Genomic DNA, 20187 nt, shown 5'->3' on the forward strand with positions numbered 1-20187 from the left:
ATGTTAAGCTAAGTGGCCTGTAGTTTCCTGCTTTCTGTCTCCCTCACCTTTTGAATGATGTAACCAATTGGTGTTAGAGGTGAACAAAGTGTAAACTAAATTAGCTGGGAAATGGCCTGCAGAATATAGGAGTGGAAAAGAGGAATAAGGTGCTTTAAGGAGTGAGATTGTTGAATAGTACTGGAGAAGGAAGTAGAATCATATTGGATAGGTCCAGAGCAAGCCGGATATGAGAAATCCAAAGACAGGTTTAGAATGTATAAATGCACAAAGTGTGGTGAATAAGGTTGGTGAGCTACAAGTCCAAATAGCTGTGTGAGAATATGATGTAGTGCCGTCCAATTCTGGCCACCACACTTTAGGAAGGACGTGAGGGTCCTTGAGATGATGCAGAAGAGATTTGCCAGGATGGTTCCAGCAATGAGGAATTTTAGCTAGAAGGTTAGTTTGGAGAAGCAGGGATTGTTCTCCTTGGAGAAGAGGAGATTGAGGGGAGATTCATTAGAGGTGTACAAGATTCTGACAGGTTTAGCTAAGATAGACAAGGAGAAGCTGTTCCCATTAGCTGATGGTACAATGATGAAGAGTTCATAGATTTAAGGTTTTGGTCAAGAGATGCAGCGAGGGTGAGAGGAAAAACTTCTTCATGTAGCGAGTGGTGATGACTTGGAACTCGCTGCCTATGAGGGTGATGAAAGCAGAGAGGGTCAATGATTTCAGAAGGAAATTGGATGAACACTTGAGGAAAAATAAATTTGTGGGGTTACAGGGATAGAGTGGGAGAATAGGATGGACTGGATTGCTCAGCAGACAGCCAGCATGGATTTGATGGGCTGAATAGCCTCCTGTGCCAGAATGACTCTGAGTCTCGCAAGGGGAAATGGAAGAGAAAATTGAGCTGAACCTGGCAAGCTGTAGATTCTGTGGCCATATATCAGCTGGAGTCGTCAGTTAGGCAATTACTCAGACTTCAGAGAATGCAAACTTTCATTCTATTATTCTGAGCTGGAGTCAAGCCTAAATCAGAGGTGACCAACCCAAGCAGTCTCAATGCAACTGGTAAATGTGTTACAATGACTTCACACACACTGGGTAATGTTTAGAAAGCTTTTCAATACCAATGTCCCTTTTAGCATAATTTTTGATGTGTATAAGTTGACAATAATGTATAAGTTGGCAATAATACTACCTTAATCTCCTCCAGAGATGCATAGTACTTTGACCACCAATCCAGCTCCTCCAGGTCGATCTTTTCCTCATATTCTTCAGGTTCATCCTTTGCTAATTTTGTTTTTAGTGGCAGTTTCTTCATCGGTATCTGATAGAAAAGAAAATGAGGCCTTTTCAAGCTTTCCTTCAATCTGGGTTCGAGATTCCTCCCCAACTCAGTCTAGTTCCATAGGTATAAAAGCAAAATACTGTGGACACTGGAAATACAAACTAAAAACAGGAAATGCTGGAAATACTCAGCAGGTCTGGCAGCATCTGTGGGGAGAGAAAGAGAGTTACCATCTCAAGTCGAACATGACTTCTTAATCAACTCGAAACATTAACTCTGTTTCTCTCTCCACAGATGCTGCCAGACCTGTTGAGTTTTTCCAGCACTTTCTGTTTTTATTCCTGTCTAGTTCCATTCTTTAAGCGAGCCCAGCTATTGAGTCAGCAGGAGACTGCTTCTGGGACCAGGTATCACAATTGAGTCCAGTGCTGCCCCACCCAATGTCCTCATTCACACACACCCTTGCACATGCACACACTCTCACTCACACTCAGGTTCATACACCCTTGCACATGCACACACTCTCACTCACACTCATGTTCACACACACCCTTGCACATGCACACACTCTCACTCACACTCATGTTCACACACACCCTTGCACATGCACACACTCTCACTCACACTCATGTTCACACACACCCTTGCACATGCACACACTCTCACTCACACTCATGTTCACACACACCCTTGCACATGCACACACTCTCACTCACACTCATGTTCACACACACCCTTGCACATGCACACACTCTCACTCACACTCATGTTCATACACCCTTGCACACACGCACATCTCCATGCACAAACTCACTCGCACTCTCACAGGCGCACACACTCACAGACACACATACATTTACAAGAAGTTGATGGAAATATTCACTGGCATTGAAAGAAATGGAAAATGGACTGCTGATTCACAATTACACATGTTGCACTCTCACACCAAGGCAAAATCTACCCCTTGTCCTTCTAGGTGGTAGCGGTCATGGGTTTGGAAGGTGTTGTTGAAGGAGCCTTGGTGAGTTGCTGCAGGGCATCTTGTAGATAGTACACACACTGCTGCCACAGCGCATTAGTGGTGCAGGGAGTGAATGTTTAAGGTGATGGATGGGATGCAGAGTGGCAAGTTACTTAACTTGTGACTGGTCATCTCCAGAAGGTATTAGCAGCAAATGCTTGCCTAACAAGAAGAGTTGATGCTCATTTGCACTAACTGCTCCAGGAGGTAGATAGAACTAGTCAAACTCCCAGATGTGTCTGGGCTCTGGGAGCAGTACAGGAGGGTCAGGAGTACAGGAGGGTATCTGGGCTCCATTGCAATACAGGAAGATCACACCTACCTTCAGCACATCAAGAGGTCTTTTCTTTTTCTCAGAAAATGTTATTTCTGGTTCAACGGAGACTGTGGTTTGAGCCTGTGCGTTACCATTGGAAAATGGGAGTTTGTACGCTTTTTCTGCAAAGGAAATGAAAAGGTTCTGAATGTCTAACCCACTGGAAACATTCAATTACAAGCAACAAGATTGAGAGGTTAACAAAACACTGGAAATGGTGGAAATCTGAAAGAAAAAGAATATAGTGGAAATTCATTTTATTGGGAAGATTTTAATGAGAGCTTTCCATCAGGAGTAAATGTTTTGATGAAGAGGCTCACTTCTAGCACCTGCCTGACCTCATTCCAGCATTTTCTAGCATTTGTTCATCAAAAGTCCAAACCACAACCTTATGTCCTGTCATTTGCAGCACTGGGGGAGAGAGCAACACCAGATCCAATCTGAGACATGGGATGAGCACTGGTCAGTCAGAGAACAGCCAATGGATTAACAGTGAACTGCTGACTACAGTTTTGATCCTTCTGTCTAATCCACAGTGAGGTGGGACAGGATTCACTGTGTAGGTAATCTTAACTGTAATGACTGCCACAAAAATAAACATGTGCAGGTTGTGCTTTGATTCACCTGCCCACTTATTCTATGCCAGATGTGTGACAATCAGAGGTTAAAGGCTGGTTTCATTGTTAAATAAATTGGCCTTTTCAGTTTAGTAATTCCAGACTGATGACCTGGCACCAATACCCTAGATCCCTGTATCAAACAGAATCTATATTCTAGTTTATTCCCTTCTCCTCTATGATACTAGCTGAAGAACTTGCTGAGACTCACCGAGGGGTACATCACAATGGGGACAATCTCTCATGCATGAGATGTTCACATATATGTTAGCTATCCAGCTGTTGTTCAAGACTGAGGTTGCTGGGATTCTGTAACAGGAGTGGTTAAGGCAGAGAATCTGAGGAATATACTGCAGAGCCAGCATAGACACAGTTGGTCTCCTGTGCTGTAAACCTCTGTGTTCTTATGAGATTAGACCCAGCTTCACATCACCATCACCTCTCCTGACCCCTCCACTGTCTCTGTCAAATGTTGTCCCACATCCAGTACTAGTTAAGCTGAAATTTCCTCCAACTAAATACACTGTAACCTCTCCAGTCTGGAACTTTTAGGACCAAGTCATTTCTGGATTTTGGATTTTCTGGATTAGAGAATGATGTTAGAATGCCTAACCACAAGTATGTAAATTGGAAAATGCCTTAGATATGAAAATTTACCTGAAACATGGAACACATTATAAAACAGTAATAAAAAATATTTTACTTATCCAAATACTGTATCTTCCATGTTTCTGCGCCTAAAGTACTGTATAAAATGATGCTGATGATATCGAGGGTTATTGTCATATTTACTCAAAAGATTTCCGCACGACTGGCGTTCACGGACAATAGATTTCCGGACAGAGGCTACAGTGTATTGGGAATTCCCTCCTTACACCTCTCCAGCTCTCTACTTCTCTTTCGTCCTTCAAGACACTTTTTAAAACCTATTTCTTTGATTAAGATTCATTCTCATGCCCTCATTATCTCCTCATGTGGCTCAGTATCATATTTCATTTTTCAACACTCCTGTGAAATGCCTTGAAAATTCCACAATGTTAAAGGTGCTAAATAAATGCAAGTTGTTGTTGTTTATCTCACAAAAACAAGTGCACTGAGACCAGTTAACTCCGTGCACGTACTGAGACCCAGCCTATGTGACTTAGTGCTTTCCTGAGTGTTGCTCTTCCCCACTGGCAGCTCCTCCTGTTCCTTGTATCTCTTACCACAATGCAGCCCACTGCCACCAACCCTCCTGTACCACTTGCAGAGCCCAGGCACATCTATTCCCCTTTCTGTAGTTTATAAATTATTCTTACTTTTGGTTTTAAGATCATCATCTTGAGGTTTTGGGTTCTCCTCTAGTTCCTTCAGGGAAAACTGTTGTAAGCCTGTGACGGTGTAGGAGCCGACCAGGACTGTGCGTCCGAACGCACGCTGTTCCACCACAAAGATGCTGAGGGGTGGGTGAAGGTATATCTGCTCTGGGAGTTCCTGTGAAGCAGAAGTTCCAGTTAAAACAACCTCCGGAACATTGCAATGATGGTTGTCCACTGGAGCTCAGTGATTGGGCAAACAGCTCAGCGTGATACTTGGAATCTAGCAATGCACCACAACACGTAAATTAGCTAAATGCAGTTTCACATCAGGTGAGAATCAGCTGGTTCCTGTCGAACTGTACAGTAGGTGTCAATTTTCCTGCACCAACCTGCCCAGGTGCTGGAACGATACAGGCCGTGGAAACACAAGTACCAGCCAAGTCAGTACCAGTGGCTGGCGTTGCCGGGGCCTTACCTTTACCGTTACCTTCTGACCAAAGGCAGCTTCAGTGAGCTGCAGCCGAGTGTGAATCGAGGGGACTCAATGTTGAGTCCAGTAGGGCTGTAAAGTGCTTAATCGAAAGATGAGGTGCCCTTCCTCGAACTTATGTTGAGCTTCATTGGAACAATTCAGGAGTCCAAGGACAGAGAGGTCAGCGTGAGAACAAGGTGCAGGATTAAAATGCAGGCCACTGGAAGCTCAGGGCCCTGCCTGCAGGCTGAATGGGGGTGCTCCACAAAGCAGTCACTCAATCTGCAATTGGTCTCTGCAATTTAGAGGCTGTATCGTGATCAGTGAAAGACTAAGTTGAAAGGAGTACAAGTAAATCACTGCTTCATTTGAAAGGAGTGTTTGGGGCCTTGGACAATGAGGACATAGGAGGTAAAAAAGCAGGTGTTCCGCCACCTGGGTTTGCATGGGGAAGGTGCCATGGGAACTGCTCGGGGTGACTGAGAAGTGGACCTGAGTGTTGGAGGGATGGTGAGGGCTGAGAGAATGCTGAAAGGTGGCGGTTGGGGGGGGGAAGATGAATGGCTATAAGTTGAGAGAGGGGAATGTGCAACGAGACCTGGGTGTCCTCGTACACCAGTCGCTGAAGGTAAGCATGCAGGTGCAGCAGGCGGTAAAGAAGGCAAATGGTATGTTGGCCTTCATAGCCAGAGGATTCGAGTACAGGAGCAGGGATGTCTTGCTGCAATTATACAGGGCCTTGGTGAGACCACACCTGGAATATTGTGTGCAGTTTTGGTCTCCTTGTCTGAGGAAGGATGTTCTTGCTATAGAGGGAGTGTAGCGAAGGTTTACCAGACTGATTCCTGGGATGGCAGGACTGACATATGAGGGGAGATTGAGTCGATTAGGATTATATTCGCTGGAGTTCAGAAGAATGAGGGGGGATCTCATAGAAACCTATAAAATTCTAACAGGACTAGACAGGGTAGATGCAGGAAGGATGTTCCCGATGGTGGAGGAGTCCAGAACCAGGGGTCACAGTCTGAGGATATGGGGTAGACCATTTAGGACTGAGATGAGGAGAAATGTCTTCACCCAGAGAGTGGTGAGCCTGTGGAATTCGCTACCACAGAAAGTAGTTGAGACCAAAACATTGTATGTTTTCAAGAAGGAGTTAGATAAAGCTCTTGGGGCAAAAGGGATCGAAGAGTATGGGGAGAAAGCGGGAGCAGACTATTGAGTTGGATGATCAGCCATGATCATAATGAATGGCGGAGCAGGCTCGAAGGGCCGAATGGCCTACTCCTGCTCCTAGTTTCTATGTTTCTATGTGTTTGGTGGTAGCATCACACCAGAGGTGGCGGCTATGGCGAACCATGAATGTTGATTTGGAGGCTGGTGGGTGGAAGGTGAGGACAAAGAGAACCTTATCACGGTTTTGGAAGAAAGGGGAAGGGATGAGGGCAGAAGTATGTGAAATTGAACATACAAAGTCAAGGGCCCTGTCAACCAGGGTCGGGGGAGTCTTCAGTTGAAGGAAGAGATGTAACAGGAACACTCGAATGGAATGTGATGGAGATGAAGAAACTGGGAGAATGGAATAGAGTCCTTACTGGATGATGTGTGTAAGATAGTGTAGTCAAAGAAGCTATGGGAGTCTGTGGGCATATAGTGAATGCTTGTTGATAACCTGTTCCCAGAAATGGATACAGAGAAATTGAGAAAGGGGAAGGGTTAAAATGGACCATGTGAGGGTGAGAAAAATTAGATGAAATTTTCCAGCTCAGGATAAGAGCAGGAAGCAGCACCAATACAGTTATCATGTACCAGTCAAAGAGGCGATGGAGGAGACTTGGGTAGGACTGAAACAAGGGATGTTCCATATATCCCACAAAAAAGCAGGTACAGCTAGGACTCGTGCAGGTACCAATAGCGACCAGGCCTGTCAGACCTGCTGAGGCTGTCCAGCATTTTATGTTTCCAGCATTTTATGTTTCCAACATCTGCAGCATTTTGCTTTTTCATCTATAAAGACCCATGTTAATAACAGTTCAAATATTTAATTACTGACAGCTCCAGCTGTAGACTTCCCAGAATAGTTTGCTACATACCACTTCAAAATACTTCACAAGTTCATCAAAGTTAGGATTCTCTTTGTAATTTGCAATGATTTCAGACTCCACTTTCTGACCAGCGCATTCTATTGCCACTTGTGGTTGTTCCACTTCAAACAGGTTAACACGTTTCAGGTCCCGGAGACCCCAGAACAGGACCTAGAAAAATCAAATGTGGATATGTGAAGGATTCAAAATTAGCAATGGATATATATTCTGTAGCAGGATTAAAGATTAGCAATGGATATATATTCTGTAGCAGGATTAAAGATTAGCAATGGATATATATTCTGTGGCAGGATTAAAGATTAAAGGATTAAAGTTTAGCAATGGATATATATTCTGTAGCAGGATTGAGATGGCTGTTGCTTCAGGTGGAGTTCTCTCTGTTGCTTTTCCAGGTCCACAGGGAGTGAAAAAGAGCTTGTTTCATGCTGGATTCAATCTGCAGTTTTGACAGCACAGGGAGGCAATTGGACAACAGAAGTTTGCAATCTGGTCAGATGCTTCACACAATTTCTATCTTGTCTGAGACAACTCTTCAGGGGAGTGAGGGAAGCAAAACTGCCCTGACATTTTGCCAAACTTCCCAGCATTCATTAACATAGCCCGGGTATTAACTGTTTTGTGGTTTGGTTTCCATGTTGAATAGTGTTTGGATCTCTTTGGGTGATATATGGCCTAGTCAGTATTAGGAAGGTTTCCTTCTACTCATGAGGGACTTGGGACAGACTCAAGTATGTTTCTTCGAAACTACTTTCTTTACATTTAATACATAATAAGCTCCTAGGTAAGTACACCTCTCTTGTGTACAGGCTATTCCTTCTTTCTAACAATGTCTCTAACACATGGCTGCTGATGTCACTATTACATCATGATATATATCATTATCTCATTACCAGAACTATGAACCCATTATTCTACATAACCCACCCTCATAACCCACCCCTGGGGCAGAATTTTTCGCTGGGTGGGCACATGTGCGCCCAACCCGCTCGAGTGTGAAATAATGTGTGATGACATTGACCGAGTGTGCCAACATCAACGCACACTCACGATATTTAGCTAGGTGGGCGCACGATGGAGATGGAGGTGCGCCCGCCTTTAATTAAGTGACCAGTTAAGGCTATTGAGACACCAATTCGCTCCGAGTTTATGAAGCTCGTACAATTTTCAGGCCGTCGCACAGGCAAAACGGGCAGGCGGGCAGGCCACAATTAGCAAAAGCTCATCCACGGGCCTGATAAGAGGGGTCAGTGGCCTTGTCAATGTGAGTGGTGAGGAGTTTGGGATCTAATTTGCTGCTGGTTGTTTTTGTGAACTGGTCAGCTTCGTCTCACTTCAGAGCTGCATTCTGAGCATTTCCCGGCTTCATTTCAGGCTCATTGGTCTCTGCCAGGCTCCCGGAGGATTCAGACCGTGTGGACCCTTCCAGGTATCAGACAGCCTCCCGTTACCCTGGGAATGGGGATTGTGGTCTCTGCTGGAGGTACCTCCTCTGAGGAGGAAGAGAGGGGCAGAAGGGAGAGGAGGCCGGGTGTCCCAATGCAGCCTCCAGGGGAGGGACCTGTGGGAGGAGAGACGCAGACACAAGGGGCACAGGGTCAGCAGGTTGTCCAAGGTGGAAGGGGCCACAGAAGATGCCACTATCCTGCTGCCAGGGTTTACAGGCGGCGATGCAGCTACCTCAATATGTCCGAGGTGCAATGCCGAAGGAGGCTCCGTCTCTCCAGGGAGACAGTGACCTCCATCTGTCAGATGATTGGGCCTGAGATCAGCCCCGACTGTGTGGGTGGACACCCCCTGCCAGTGACTCTGAAGGTCACAGTGGCCTCAACTTCTATACCTCCGGCTCTTTCCAGAGGTCAGTGAGAATCTGTGTGGAGTCTCCCAATCAGCTGTCCACAGTTGAGTCGAGCTGGTGACAGAAGCTCTGTTCAGGTGGGTACTGACCGTTATTCTTTACCGTATGGACGAGGTCAGCCAGGCTGAGCGAGCCAGAGGCTTTGCAGCGATTGCTGGCTTCCCCCGTGTCCAGGGTGCTATAGACTGTACACATGTGGCCATCAAGGCGCCAGCGGGTGAGTCCGGTGCCTTCACCAACAGGAAGGGCTTCCACTCCATGAACGTGCAGATAGTGTGTGATCACAGGATGCAGATTCTACAAGTCTGTGCAAGGTACCCAGGCAACTCCCATGATACTTACATCCTGAGACACTCCTAGGTGCCGGGGCTCTTCAGTGCTCCAGCCCGATTGGATGGATGGCTGCTGGGTGACAAGGGCTGTCCATTGAAGATGTGACTCATGACGCCTCTCCACCACCCAAGAACAGAGGCAGAGCAGCGGTACAATAGGAGCCTCCACAAGGACAGCGGCAGAGGGGACCATAGGTCTTCTCAAGATGTGCTTCCGATACCTGGGCCGTTCAGGGGGAGCAACTACAATCCCCCCCAGAGTGGGTGTCACTGACAGTGGTTGCAGGCTGCACTCTCCACAATCTGGCACTGGCAAGGGGGGTCCCACTGGGGGAAGAGGATCTTGATGCAGCTCCACAGGCCACAGAGGATGAATCCAATAGAGAGTCGGAAGAGGAGCACGGGGAGGAGAACGCTGAGGGCTGGAGCCAAACCTCAGTAACCTGCAGGGAGGCAGGGACACCAGGGACACCTTGATCCAACGCTCCTTCAGCTAGGCTGCCAAATAAGAGCCACCACCACATGCCAATGGGGATTCCAGGTTCGAGGCTCACAATATAGAAACTGCACTAGAATAGTTGCAATAACCGACATTCTGACCTCAGTGCACCGCACCTCTGTCTGGCACCCCAACCTCACCGTGGCCACTTGACCGAGGTGCTTGGCGCCTCTCTAGCTCCGGGGCCTCCTGCTCATATCGGGAGAGGATGAGGAGGTGTGGAGGTCCCCACCAGCCCACGACTCTCAGCGTTATTATGGGATGTTTCTCCCGAAACAACAGAGGAGCATTGATGAGTCCACTCTCTACCTGCAGCTCCATTGCAGCCTGGCCAACCCCAGCTGAGGGACACCTCACAGGGCTCAGCCCATTCGTGACCCTCCAGCCGCAAGGCACTCAGTCCAAGCAGCCAGGGCTCAGCCCCTGGGCCAGATCCTGTCTCATTGATATTTGGCACTCACACTCTAACACCCCCCAGCTCCACAAGGGGATGTGCAGCTCTCAACTGTTCTGCAAAGCGATTGATGTCAGCACTCTTCCCGATCGCTGGAGATAGTTAAAGCGCTTATGGCACTGGATCCATGTGCACCTCATCAGGTCGTGGCTCTTGGCCCTGGAAGCCACCTCCTCCAGGAGAACAGTGAGGCACTGGTCCGAGAATCAAGAGGCCGACCTGCCCTCCCGCCTGCCGTGTCCACCTGCAGCGGGATCCACCTTCACATCCGCGTCCCTCCAGAGGCTGCCGAGGCCAGTTTTGAATGACCACAGGGTCACCAGCGAACACCATTCCCCCTCCCCCACCTGCCCCCTCTCGCAGAGACCCCCAGAAACCTTTCACACTGGGTGGGCCTTAATTGGCCGGTCAGCGTGAAATCACCATGCGCTTCCCCACCGCTATCACCCGCCCCAATTGAACCCGCCCCCCTCGAGCCCATTGAACCCGCCCCCCTCGAGCCCATTGAACCCGCCCCCACCGAACCCGCCCCCCTCGAGCCCATCGAACACGCCCCCATTGAACCCGCCCCCCTCGAACCCGCCCCCCTCGAACCCACCCCCATTGAACCCGCCCCCCTCGAGCCCATTGAACCCGCCCCCACCGAACCCGCCCCCCTCAAGCCCATCGAACACGCCCCCATTGAACCCGCCCCCCTCGAACCCGCCCCCCTCGAACCCACCCCCATTGAATCCGCCCCCCTCGAGGCCATCGAAACCGCCCCCATTGAACCCGTCGAACCCGCCCCCTCAAGCCCATTGAACCCGCCCCCATTGAACCCGCCCCCATTGAACCCGCCCCCCTCGAGCCCGTCGAACCCGCCCCCGTCGAACCCGCCCCCGCCAAGGGTAAAGTTCTGCCCCTAGAGTCATTACAGCACAGGAGGAGGCCAGTTGACCCGTTAGGTCTATGCCAGCTCTCTGTATAGCAATCCAATCAGTTCAATTCGCCCACTCCATCCCTGTAACACTAAGTTCATTTCAAGTATCCACCCAATTTCCTTTTGTCTCTTACTCATGGCAAAAAAAAGTTCTTCCTCACACCTTAGAGGGTCAGCCATGATCATATAGAATGGCGGAGCAAGCTCGAAGGGCCGAATGGCCTAATCCTACTGCTGGTTTCTGTGTTTCTATTCTGTTGCCCAATAATCTCCAACCTAACCTTGCACCTAAAATCCCTCATCCCTGGAACTATTCTGGTAAATCTCCGCTGCACCTCTCAAGGGCCCTCACATTCTTACTAAAATGTGGTGGCCAGAGCTGGACACAGTACCCCAGCTGCGACCTAAAAGGTTAAACATAACTCTCCTGCTTTTGTACTCAGGACTTTTATTTATCAAACCCAAGATTCCATATGCTTTGCTGGGCACTCAATATGTCCGGCCACCCTCAGAGATTGACGCACATGTACCCTCAGCTCTGTCTGGCCTAGCCCTCTCTTTAGAATTGTCACATTAAGGCCTAAATCTTGCGCTCATCAGTCGCACACAATCGACAGGCCTGGAAGCGGATGCGAAATGCGCTTCTGCCCACGATCGGCCTCCAAACGCAATTTCATGTGGCCGGCCAATGAACAGGCAGCCAGTGTGAAATGGGCGCTGAGAAAGGCTCAGTGCTGTCAGGGACTGGCAGCGAGAAGAGTGAGGGTGCAGGTGGACGCTGCTAGTGAGCTCCCGGAAGGCAGACAACTGCTGTGGAGCTGCCTCAGGGAGCTGCAGACCTGGACAGATTAAATGAGAAGAAAACAATGCAGCAAAACTGTGTCTGTGCAGCACCTTCAAGCACCCGGCAGCAGAACTAAAAAAACCTCAGTCGTCAGACACCTTTTGAGATTATATTTCATGCCAGACATTTCATCCCACCCTGGATCAATGTTGTAGCAAAAACGTGAAGCCCACCAGGCCGATTGGCCTGTCCACCAACCACAAAAGCGGACGGGCAAAATAAGATCACGGTCAATAGGATTTTTAATGACCTTAACTGGCTCTTTAATTGTTGGCAGGTGCGCAAACCCGACCTTGGAATGCAAATTTCAGGCCTAAGACTATATCGCCTCTCCCTGTTCCATCTGTTAAAATAACATCACCTCATCCTTCTTGCTATAAAATTCCATCTGCTACTTGTCTGCCCATTCTGTTAGCCTGACTGTTTGCCACTCCTCCAAGTTTGGAATCATTGGCAAAAACAGAAACTTTATTCTGAATTCCAATACCCAAAAGGTCAAAAAAAGCAGTGGTCCTTGCACTGACCCTTGGGGTACAGTCCACCGGCCTCCAGTCCAAAAAACAACCCTTTACCGCAGCTCACCGCTTTACCGCAGCTCACCGCTTTACCGCAGCTCACCGCTTTCTATCCTTAAGCCAATTTTTAATTCAAACTGACTCTGAGTCCATGAGCCTCAATTTTGTTAATCAGCTTCTTACGTGGAAATTGTCAAATAATTTCTTAAAATTCACAGAGATAACATCCACTGCTTTCCCTTCATCAACCTCATTACTTCAGATTAATAAAAGGTCAACATTATTCACAAGAGAATTAATATCCAGATGGAAATTCACCTCAATTCTGAATGTCTTGAGCTTTGGTCGGATGCCTGCAGGAATAATGAAATATTTCATCTGTTCATCAAGATATTCTGGGTCCTTGGATTCCACATCATCTGGCAGAGATGGCTAAAATAAGAATCGTGTATTTAAGATCGAAGCTGAATTCTCCCATTTTCTCACCTTCACTCCATCAGTTTTCCAGCTCTCTCACGCTCCTATTTTTACAATTTTAACTTCATTGTCAGAAATAAAGAGAAGTGCATTTCTGTAGCACCTTTCACAACCTCAGAACTTCCCAAACAACTTCACAGCCAGTGAAGTGTTTTTGAAGAGTAGTCATGTTATAATGTAGGAAATGTGGCAGCAAACTTCCACACAGCAAGATCTCACAAACTGCAATGAGATCTTTTTCTTCATTCACTCTTGGGATGTGGGCATCAATGGCTAGACTAATATTTTTGCCTATCCCTAGTTGCCCTTGAGAAGGTGGTGCTGAGCTGCCTTCTTGAACCGCTGCAGTCCATGAGGTGTAGGTACACCCACAGTGCTGTTAGGGAGGGAGTTCCAGGATTTTGACCCAGCGACAGTGAAGGAAGAGTGATATATTTCCAAGTCAGGAAGCAGGGGAACTTGCAGGTGGTGGTGTTCCCATCTATCTGCTGCCCTTGTCCTTCTAGGGGGTAGAGATTGTGGGTTTGGAAGATGCTGTGGAAGGAGGCTTGGTGAGTTGCCTTAGTGCATCTTGTAGATGGTACACACACTGCTGCCACAGTGTGTCGGTGGTGGAGGGAGTGGATGGTGAAGGTGTTGGATGAGGTGCCAATCAAGCGGGCTGCTTTGTCCTGAAGGGTGTGGAGCTTCTTGAGTGTTGTGGGAGCTGCGCTCATCCAGGCAAGTGAAGAGTATTCCATCACACTCCTGACTTGTGCCTTGTAGATGGTGGACAGGCTTTGGGGAGTCAGGAGGTGAGTTACTTGTTGCAGGATTCCTAGCCTCTGACCTGCTCTTGTAGTCACAATATTTATATGGCTAGTCCAGTTCAGTCTCTGGTCAATAGTTACCCCCAGGATGCTGATAGTGGAGGATTCAGTGATGGTAAAGCCATTGAATGATAATGGGTGATGGTTGGATTCTCTCTTGTTGGAGATGGTCATTGCCTGGCACTTGTGTGCCATGAATGGTACTTGCCACTTATCAGCCCAAGCCTGGATATTGTCCAGGTCTTGCTTCATATGTATATGGACTGCTTCAGACCTTATGGATGGAGGGAGGATCACTGATGAAGCAGCTGGAGATGGTTGAGCCTAGGACACTACCCTGAGGAACTCCTGCAGTGATGTTCTGGGGTGGAGATGATTGGCCTCTAACAACCACAACCATCTTCCTTTGTGCTGGGTATGACTCCCAGTTAGAACCATAGAACCATAGAAATATTACAGCACAGAAGGAGGCCATTCGGCCCATCTTGTCCATGCCAGCCCGAGAACACCCAGGTGCCCTTTCTAAACCCGCCTTCCTGCACCCGGCCCATAGCCCTGCAGCTTACAGCACTTAAGGTGCAGATCCAGGTACTTTTTAAAAGAATTTAAAGTTTCTGCCTCGACCACCAACTTGGGCAGCGAATTCCAGACACCCGCTACCCTCTGCGTAAAAAAGTTCTTCCTCATGTCCCCCCTACACCTTCTGCCACTTATCTTGAATCTATGTCCCCTGGTTCTAGAATTCTCCATCAAGGGAAACAATTTTATCCTGTCCACTCTATCTATTCCCCTCATAATTTTGTACACCTCAATCAAGTCACCTCTCAGCCTTCTTTGTTCTAAGGTAAATAACCCCAACCTATCCAATCTCTCCTCGTAGCTACACTTTTCTAACCCTGGCAACATTTCCCCCTGATTCCCATTGACTCCAGTTTTGCTAGGGCTCCTTGATGCCACACTCGGTCAAATGTTGCCTTGATGTCAAGGGCAGTCACTCTCACTTCATCTTAGGAGTTCAGCTCTTTTGCAGATGTTTGGACTGAGGCTGTAATGAGGTCAGGATCTGAATGGCCCTGGCGGAACCCAAACTGGGCATCAGTGAGCAGGTTATTGCTAAGCAAGTGCCGCTTGATAGCACTGTCGATGATCCCTTCCATTACTTTACTGATGATAGAGTAGACTGATGAGGCAGTAATTGGTTGGATTGGATTTGTCCTGCTTTTTGCAGACAGGAGATACCTGGGCAATTGTAAATGTAAATTGTACATGAAAAACAAAAAGTTAGTATGCGTGTACAGCAAGTAATCAGGGAAGCAAATGGACTGTTAGCCTCGACTGCAGGGGGATCGCATAATAGGGAAGTCTTGCCCCAACAGTTCAGAGCATTGGTGAGACCGGCCCTGGGACTGGATTTTGTAAAGGCTGCTGGAAAGGGCCACATGGCAGGACCAGAAAATTGCCAGAGTGGCTGTGCCTTAGACCCGCAGCGGCAAGAACACTGTAGGCGATTAATTCAGCTGAGGGAAGGTTGCAGATTTGAAACTTGCCTGTTAGCTGGTGGAAGGCTAAATGGCCATTTGCATATCATTTAAATGCAGTTCGACAAAATTTAATCCTGTCTACTGATTCAGTGAAAATCACACATGTTTCTCGTGCCTTCAGTAACAGACCCAGTAAAAGCTGACAACTTCCATCTGCCTTCCCTGACTCACTGCGAGAGTCCTTTGGAATGAGTCTCAGGGGCACACTGGGTTGATCTTGGGAAGGTTTTCTCTGTTTACAAACAGGGTGAGCTGACAATGTGAGGGGCTGAGACCCAGGCAGAAAATTCAGAACCCAGAAGTACTGACTCTAAAATGTGAAGTGGCAGTGCACAGCTGAGGTGTAGAGGGGTCATCCCTTAGTGGCATCACAGATCTGAGTGCGACAGGGGAGGACACTCAGGAGGCTGCCTGCAGGGAGAGGGTAGTGGCAGCATGTGAATCATCTACCCTGTCCTTCATCAGGGGACATACTGACTGGACTGTGACATCTCAAACCTCAGTTGAACCTGTTGATGGCACCAAATGATCTCATGTGATGGTGGAGGAAACTTCTCCCTGGACTTTAGAATGTCTTTTTGAGCTGAAGCAACAGAAATTCTGAAGCTGAAGATTTAAACTGCAGAACTTTCTTAAAAAGCTGCGAGACGATTTCCAACTCTAACACCGGATTGGCTGCCCTTGGAATATGGCGCCTGCACAGCCATCAGGTGATGCAGGATTCCCAACATGAGAACCACACCCTCCACCATGTGATCCATTGGCAAGCCCCATTCACCAGGCTGTCGCCACAAAAGTGGATTCAACCAACCACCATTGGGCTCATGCCAGGTCCCTGATGACTTAGTGGCCCTCCAGCAGGTGCTGTGACATTAGGGTAAATTCTGCCCCTGGAGTCCTGTGTACATGGTCTCCTTCCATAAACAGGGATATACTTCAGTGGAGGCAGTTCAGAGAAGGTTCACTCGACTCATTCCTGGGATGAGGGGTTTGAAAATGAGGAAAGGTTGAGCAGGTTGGGCCTCTGCTCATTGGAGTTTAGAAGAATGAGAAGTGACCTCACTGAAACATATAGGATTCGGAGGAGGCTTGACAGGGTCGATGCTGAGAGGATGTTCCTGGGGGAATCGAGAGCTCGGGGACACAGTTTAAAAATAAGGGGTCTCCCATTTAAGACGCAGATGAAGAGGAATTTCTTCACTCAGAGGGCGATGAATCTATAGAATTCTCTTCCACAGAGAGCAGAGGAGGCTGAGTCATCAACAGATTTTTGAATTAAAGGAGAATCAAAGGTTATGATGAACAGGAAAGAAAGGGGAGTCGAGGCCGAGATCAGATCAGCCATGATGGTATCGAATAGCAGGAGAGGGTTCAGTGGATAATGCAGTAGGCTTTATGGCCTACTCCTGCTCTTATTTCTTACATTCTTAGGTGAATAAAAGACCATCATCATAGTCATATCCCTTGGAGGACTCTGGTCAAACACTCCGCTCTGTAAACAGGATGGAAGCCAGACTGAAGGTCCTGGAACAGAGTGTGTGTTGCTGGCAGAGGGTGTGGCTCTGGTCCCAGCTGGATAATTCACAGCAGGTTGGCTGATGTCTGCTGTTCATTTGCTACAAAAGCTGAAGTTAATAATCTGAGAACATTAGCAACTCTTACCTCTCCATATCCAGTGTAATCAAGTTCTATAAGTTCAAAAGCTGCCAGCAATTCCCCACCCATGGTCTGGCCTCTGTAAATGTCATGAAACGTTAGGGAAGGTCTGATGTAGGTGTCCTCCTGCAGCTTAACGCTGGGAGCTGCGAAAGTTCGCCCAAGAAACTCGGGGCCTCCCTGTGTTTATGAGAAAGGGAAACGTCAGCTTCTAATTCATTCCAAATTTCATCATCATCACCATAAATATCCTGGGCTCCAACATTGTGGTGGATCTAAAAATGTAACATCACACAACAGATGGGCTTATAATTACCCATTCAGCTCACAATCCGATCGCAGCCACCTGACTGTCTACAAGGGACAGGTGAAGCTCATAGGAGAGAGAGAGTTAACCTTAATTCCTCCATGAGAATTACATCAACAATCATTCACAAAATGCTGTCCACCAGTACTGTACCCCAGTGTTATACAGTGACAGACCTGTCCCCACCAGTACTGTACCCCAGCGTTACACAGTGACAGACCTGTACCCGCCAGTATTGTACCCCAGTGTTATACAGTGACAGACCTGTCCCCACCAGTACTGTACCCCAGTGTTATACAGTGACAGACCTGCCCCCGCCAGTATTGTACCCCAGTGTTATACAGTGACAGACCTGTCCCCACCAGTACTGTACCCCAGTGTTATACAGTGACAGACCCATCCCCACCAGTACCGTTATACAGGTCAATTGCTCTCTCCACTCTCAATGCTGGTGCAGCAGTCCAACATCTATTCTCATGTAGCAGTGTGTTATAACTTGAATGCCATTCTGCATTTTTATTCTTTTACTCTCGTGACTATTTCGCTGTAATTCTTTTCTGAGATTGCATTAGACTGAAACTCACCAAGCTGTCATAGTCAAAGATATTGATGATGATTATGGGAGGATCATTCTTCAGTTCCTCTTTACTTCCCTCTATCAGGATCTGATCAAACAGCAACATCTCGGACCACATTGGGGAAAGCGTTTCTTCCAGATACTGTGGAAGAATTTTATTTGCTGTCAATTCTCTATTTCAATGACTGTGGAATATTTTGAAACTATATCAGAGTGGTCATCTATGTGTGGAGGCTCACGAGATAGGGGACAGTTTTTTTGCATCAGTATTTACTCAGGGAACTGGCATAGTGTATAAGGAAGGAAGGGAAACAAGCAGTAATGTCATTGAACATATAGAGATTAAAGAGGAGGAGGTGCTTGCTGCCTTACAGCGAATAAAGGTAGATAAATCCCCCGGGCCAGACATGATATTCCCTCGGACCTTGAGGGAGACTAGTGTAGAAATTGCCGGGGCCCTGGCAGAAATATTTTAAATGCCCTTAGCCACAGGTGAGGTGCCGGAGGATTGGAGGGTAGTCATGTTGTTCCGTTGTTTAAAAAAGGCTCCAAAAGTAAACCAGGTAATTACAGGCCAGTGAGCCTGGCGTCAGTAGTAGGTAAATTATTGGAAGGTGTTCTGAGAGATCGGATATATAACTATTTGGACAGCCAAGGGCTGATTAAGGATAGTCAGCATGGCTTTGTGCGTGGTAGGTCATGTTTAACGAACTTTGTAGAGTTTTTCGAGGAGGTTACCAAGAAAGTAGATGAAGGAAAGGCTGTGGATGTTGTCTACATGGACTTTAGTAAGGTCTTTGACAAGGTCCCACATGGGAGGTTAGTTCAGAAGGTTCAGACACTTGGTATCCATGGAGAGGTTGTAAACTGGATTCGAAATTGGCTGTGTGGGAGAAGACAAAGAGTGGTAGTGGATGATTGCTTCTCAGACTGGAGGTCTGTGACTAGTGGTGTGCCTCAGGGATCTGTACTGGGACCGTTGTTGTTTGTTGTCTATAGCAATGATTTGGATGATAATGTGGTGAATTGGATCAGCAAGTTTGCTGATGACACTAAGATTGGAGGCGTTGTGGACAGCGAGGAAGGCTTTCAAAGCTTGCAGAGGGATCTGGACCAACTGGAAAAATGGGCCAGAAAATGGCAGATGGAATTTAATGGGGAAAAGTGTGAGGTGTTGCATTTTGGAAGGTCAAACCAAGGTAGGACATACACAGTAAATGGTAAGGTGCTGAGGAGTGCAGAGGAACAAAGGGATCTGGGAGTTCAGATACATAATTCCCTGAAAGTGGCGTCACAGGTAGACAGGGTTGTAAAGAAAGCTTTTGGCATACTGGCCTTCATAAATCAAAGTATTGAGTATAGGAGTTGGGATGTTATGGTGAGGTTGTATAAGACATTGGTGAGGCCAACTTTGGAGTATTGTGTGCTGTTCTGGTCGCCTAACTACAGGAAGGATATCAGTAAGATTGAGAAAGTGCAGAGAAGATTTACTAGAATGTTGCCGGGTCTTAAGGAGTTGAGTTACAGGGAAAGATTAAACAGGTTAGGACTTTATTCCTTGGAGCGTAGAAGAATGAGGGGAGATTTGATAGAAGTTTACAAAATTGTGAGGGGTATAGACAGAGTAAATGCGAGTAGGCTCTTTCCACTTAGATTAAGAGAGATAAACACGAGAGGACATGGCTTTAGGGTGAAAGGGGAAAGGTTTAGGGGGAACATTAGGGGGAACTTCTTCACTCAGAGAGTGGTGAGAGTGAGAAACGAGCTACCATCTGACGTGGTAAATGCGGGCTCACTCTTAAGTTTTAAGAATAAATTGGATAGATACATGGATGGGAGAGGTCTGGAGGGTTATGGACTGGGTGCAGGTCAATGGGATTAGCGGAATAATATTTCAGCACAGACTAGAAGGGCCGAATGGCCTGTTTTCTGTGCTGTAGTGTTCTATGGTTCTATAGATGCCCCACATTTGCTCTTTGAAGAAAATCACAAGTTTATGCGACTCAGTCACACACTTCGAAAGGGTCCATCAGTCTGTAGTGAACAGCAAAACTCCCGATCGGTCAAATGGAGGGCAGTAAGTAAGTGCAGCGGGAAAGTCCAGGGACAGTCAGGCTGCTGGAAATACTCCCACATCATTATTAATACCGAATCTTTAATACCATATCTAATACCATTATTAATACCATATCTTTAATACCATATCTAATACCATTATTAATACCAAATCTTTTCATAATATGAACCATTTCTTGTTTGTTTAAGAAGCTCCAAACCAAAGGACTGAAGGGTTC

General features: G+C 47.2%; 1 protein-coding gene across 2 annotated transcripts in view; it reads right to left on the reverse strand.

Annotated features, from left to right (window-relative positions):
* fer1l4 (fer-1 like family member 4) overlaps positions 1 to 20187 on the reverse strand; it is a 291481-nt gene that overhangs the window by 110490 nt on the left and 160804 nt on the right. The window contains exons 25-31 of one of the 2 annotated variants that reach the window (XM_078535360.1): positions 17901 to 18035; positions 17016 to 17189; positions 12845 to 12958; positions 7097 to 7258; positions 4532 to 4706; positions 2623 to 2738; positions 1190 to 1318 (exon numbers count right to left, since the gene is read on the reverse strand). In XM_078535360.1, the coding sequence (XP_078391486.1) occupies positions 1190 to 1318; positions 2623 to 2738; positions 4532 to 4706; positions 7097 to 7258; positions 12845 to 12958; positions 17016 to 17189; positions 17901 to 18035 (1005 nt within the window). The remainder of the gene's footprint in view (positions 1 to 1189; positions 1319 to 2622; positions 2739 to 4531; positions 4707 to 7096; positions 7259 to 12844; positions 12959 to 17015; positions 17190 to 17900; positions 18036 to 20187) is intronic. The other variant, XM_078535361.1, reaches the window with a different exon arrangement.

This window comes from Cetorhinus maximus, unplaced genomic scaffold (assembly GCF_964194155.1).
Source record: "Cetorhinus maximus unplaced genomic scaffold, sCetMax3.hap1.1 HAP1_SCAFFOLD_409, whole genome shotgun sequence".
NCBI classification, from domain to species: domain Eukaryota; kingdom Metazoa; phylum Chordata; class Chondrichthyes; order Lamniformes; family Cetorhinidae; genus Cetorhinus; species Cetorhinus maximus.